Consider the following 3,811-nt stretch of genomic DNA (forward strand, 5'->3'; position numbering starts at 1 on the left):
GTGTTATTCGCTTTGAAGTTTTTGTCTAATGGCTCTAAACTGAAAGAAAATGTTTTCCTATTACTTAATTCAATCATAGCGAAGAGGCTTGGTAAAAAGCCCACGGATTTTGCCCAAAGTGTGACAGAGTTCTCTTTGTGTTTGCTTATCCTCTGCTGTCACACACTTTAATTCGCCTCTCTTTATCTGGCATTCAAAACTTTCTTCAATGACATTCAATAAGGTCCAGCGGCTGGAAAAAAAAAACAAAAAAAACTGGTTATTTTTTTGGATATTCTTTCCCAGTAGCTTTGGGCTTGGTGTGCATTCAGGAGCTGTTAACCCTTTGCCTCCCTGCGGCTCGGAGCCCTAGGGTTCAGCCCCTGGGCAGCGGGAATCCCTGGCGCTGAGGCTGAATCAAACCCCCCAAGGAGTCTGGCTGCTTCTCAGCGGGGAGAGGTGCCCCTGCCCGGGAGCCAGCTCCTGGGGAAAGGGCTTTAAATTACGAGTTCCTTCGAAACAAAACAAAAAACCCATAACCTATTATGGCTTTCAGGGGAAGAACATTGGGAAATCCTTTCTAAATCATTGCGAGACTGAGTTTTTGCTTGCATTCGTTTTCGTTCGTTCTGTATTTCTCACCATTTATTCGTGCACGTACATTGATTTCTAGGCTCAGTCATCAACAGTATCTCGACAAAACTTCCATAGATTTCAGCGAGAAATGCGTCCGAGGACAAGAACAGCCTCTGTACAAGCCGGAGGCACGGGGTTACACTGTTTCCAAGGCTTTCCTTTGCCCTAATTTAAAAGTCCGTTGGTTTTTGAGGCGGGCAGGTTACCGTAGGGAGAAATCTCCACATTTCGACGGGAGTCGGCGGGTGCGTTTGCCTTTTTCCCCGGCATATTAAATGGGAAGATCGGGGAAGAAAATGCATCACGAATAATTTTTTTTTCTTATTATTTGTTAGCATCACTTATTCACCTGCTAAATCAACAAGCTCCGGGCAGCCCAACGCCGAGGGTTCCTGCGGGGACTGGAGAAATGGGCCGTTTCCCTGCCGGTCCCCGCAGCCCCCGGGACTTCCCTGCGCACTTGTGCGCGGCGGTGCCGGGAAGCGGGCGGTGCGGGACCCAGGCCGGGGCAGGGGCCGGGGCCTCCGCACGTGGTGTGACGGCGGGTGTTGCCGCCGAAGCGGGGCAGAGGGACGGGGTACAAAGAGGTACGGAGTGCGCCGAGCGCCTCTTCTCCCTCCTCTCGTTCGCCGCCAGCACGGAGCGGTGTCTGTGTTGGGAGTTCCGTCGGAGCGCAGTTGTGGCTCCCTGTTCCCATTATCCGTACCCGGGTGCCCGCGCAGGGTCGGGGTGGATGTGCCCTCCGGCCGAGCCCCAGCAGGCACATCTTGGTGGCCGGGGGTCTCGCCCGACGGCGGTGACAGTGATAAGAGGCAGGTCCCGACACCGGGCTGGGAACAAAGACGAGGGGCTTGGGACGGCGGCTGGAGCAGTAACGGGAACGAAGCAACCATAAGCGAGCGGAGAGAGAGAGGCCGGTGGGGCTGGGGGGCCGACCTGGTGCCACAGGTGGGAAAGGCGCCGGGGGGCTGGCAGGGAAAGCTGGCACCGGAGGACACCGCGGCTGCAGCCGGCAAAATAAACAAGGGGAGCGGACTGAAAGCTGGGCTGAAAGCGAAGGAGAGCGATAAAGAGAAAGAAAAGAATATTAAATCGCAAGAGAATGAGAAAATAACCCCGCCAAAGGGAGAGGAGGGGAGAGGCCGCCTGCTACGGCGTGGGTGGGGTCGACAAGAATAGAGTACATTATGCAGTTCATTTAGTTAACAAGGGAAATAATGAGGGAGCGTGCGGCGTGAATGCCAAGAGAAGAGGCACAGAAAGCCTATTGAGCGCCCCGGCGCCGCCATCACATGGCGCGGGCGCTATTTAAGGCGGGCGGGCGCCGTTCAGCACCACTCGGGCTGGCCAGCGGCGCTGCGCGGCTGCTGCGCGGCTGCTGCGCGGGGCGCTGCGCGGGCGCTGCGCGGGGCCATGCCGCGCTCCTTCCTGGTGGACTCGCTGGTGCTGCGGGAGGCGGGCGAGAAGAAGGGGGAGGGCAGCCCGCCTCCGCCGCTCTTCCCCTACGCCGTGCACCCCTCGCACCCGCTGCCCGGGCTGCCGGCCGGCGCCTGCCACGCTCGCAAGGCCGGGCTGCTCTGCGTCTGCCCGCTCTGTGTCACCGCCTCCCAGCTGCACCCTCCGCCGCCAGCCATCCCCCTCATCAAGGCCTCCTTCCCCCCCTTCGGCTCCCAGTACTGCCACTCGCCCCTGGCCCGCCAGCAACATTCCGTCTCCGCCGTCAGCGTGGGGCACGCACCGGCGCTCTACCAGGGCGCCTACCCGCTGCCAGACCCCCGGCAGTTCCACTGCATCTCCGTGGGTAAGGCGGGTACGCGTGGGGAGGGCGGGTGCGTCTGCATGCTAACCGGGATCGCTGCGGGAAGGTGGTGGGGATCCCGAGGTGGAGGAAGGCAGGACCCAGCAGAAGGCGCATGGGGCTGGGGGGTCCCCGCCCAGCGCCCGCAGGCGCCGTGTCCCTGCACCTCTCCCTGTCGCTGTGTCGGGAGATGAGCAGGGGAAGCCCCGCTGCTGCCCACCGGGGCTCGGACCCCGGCGGTGGGAAAGAGGGCAGACGGCCCAGGCATCCCGTGAGCTTGAGCTGCAGTGCCGGGTCTCCAGCTGCCGGGGAGAGGGGATTGCGGCCCCGCAGAGCGGGCGGCGGGAGGGCGCAGCAGGGACCGGTGGGTGCGGGCCCGACAGGCCCTGACGGTGCGTTCTGCTCTGTTCCGCAGACAGTACGTCCAGCCAGCTGCCCAGCAGCAAGCGGATGCGCACCGCCTTCACCAGCACGCAGCTCCTGGAGCTGGAGAGGGAGTTCGCCTCCAACATGTACCTCTCCCGGCTGCGGCGAATCGAGATCGCCACCTACCTGAACCTCTCCGAGAAGCAGGTGAAGATCTGGTTTCAGAACCGACGGGTCAAGCACAAGAAAGAAGGCAAAAGCAGCTCTCATCGGGGCGGGGGGGCTGGCCACAGCTGCAAATGCTCGTCCCTTTCCACCAACAAGTGCTCGGAAGACGACGAGGACTTGCGCATGTCTCCGTCCTCCTCGGGGAAGGACGACAGAGGCCTCGCAGTCTCCCCGTAGCCACCCTCATGCCCACCTCGGCTCCTCAGGAACTGTGGCTAAAGCAAGAGGGGGAGTCCTGCCTGCTCCGGTGCTGGCATGTAGCCGAAGGATTTTATACCGTTTTGTATAATCTATGTAATTTACGAAGGACTTTCTCGGCTTTCCAGACCCTTGGCCCATGGGGGCAGGGATCTGTGCGCCCTGTTGTAAATAAACTGCTCCCTAGGACCCCAGGCGTCCCCCAGTAGTACTGTCTCACTTGTCAACCCGCACGCGCAACCCCGGGCCCGGGAGGCTCTTCGCAGGCCCCCCCACGCACCGAGACAGGCGCGGATGTTGCGCGGCGGAGGGCGGTATTGGCAGTCCAGCAGGATGCTCTCCCGGGTCTTCCTCCGGTGACGGTGGTGCCCGAAAGCGGGCAGGCAGGGAGGGGCTCGATCTTCGGTTATTAATTTTTCTCTTTCCTTTTTTTTTTTTTTTTTTTTTTTTTCTCCCCCCAAAAAAACCCACCTGTTCTCTGGTTTGTTTTGACTTCGTCGCTACCTGGCGCGCAGCTGTGGTTGTATCGTTCCGTCCCACTCCCTCCCCTCGGGAGATATTTATTTATTTATTTATGTGCAGAGATATTACGATGGCGATGATAAT

At 59.8% G+C, this 3,811-nt stretch overlaps 1 protein-coding gene across 1 annotated transcript; it reads left to right on the plus strand.

Moving 5' to 3' along the window:
• The first annotated feature begins 2,028 nt into the window (after positions 1-2,028).
• On the plus strand, positions 2,029-3,184 carry GSX1 (GS homeobox 1). Its single transcript, XM_051633955.1, has 2 exons — positions 2,029-2,416; positions 2,829-3,184. Exons 1-2 carry the CDS (start codon positions 2,029-2,031, stop codon positions 3,182-3,184), a joined length of 744 nt encoding a protein of 247 aa, XP_051489915.1.
• The last annotated feature ends 627 nt before the right edge of the window (positions 3,185-3,811 follow it).

This window comes from Apus apus, chromosome 1 (genome assembly GCF_020740795.1).
Source record: "Apus apus isolate bApuApu2 chromosome 1, bApuApu2.pri.cur, whole genome shotgun sequence".
Lineage (NCBI taxonomy): Eukaryota > Metazoa > Chordata > Aves > Apodiformes > Apodidae > Apus > Apus apus.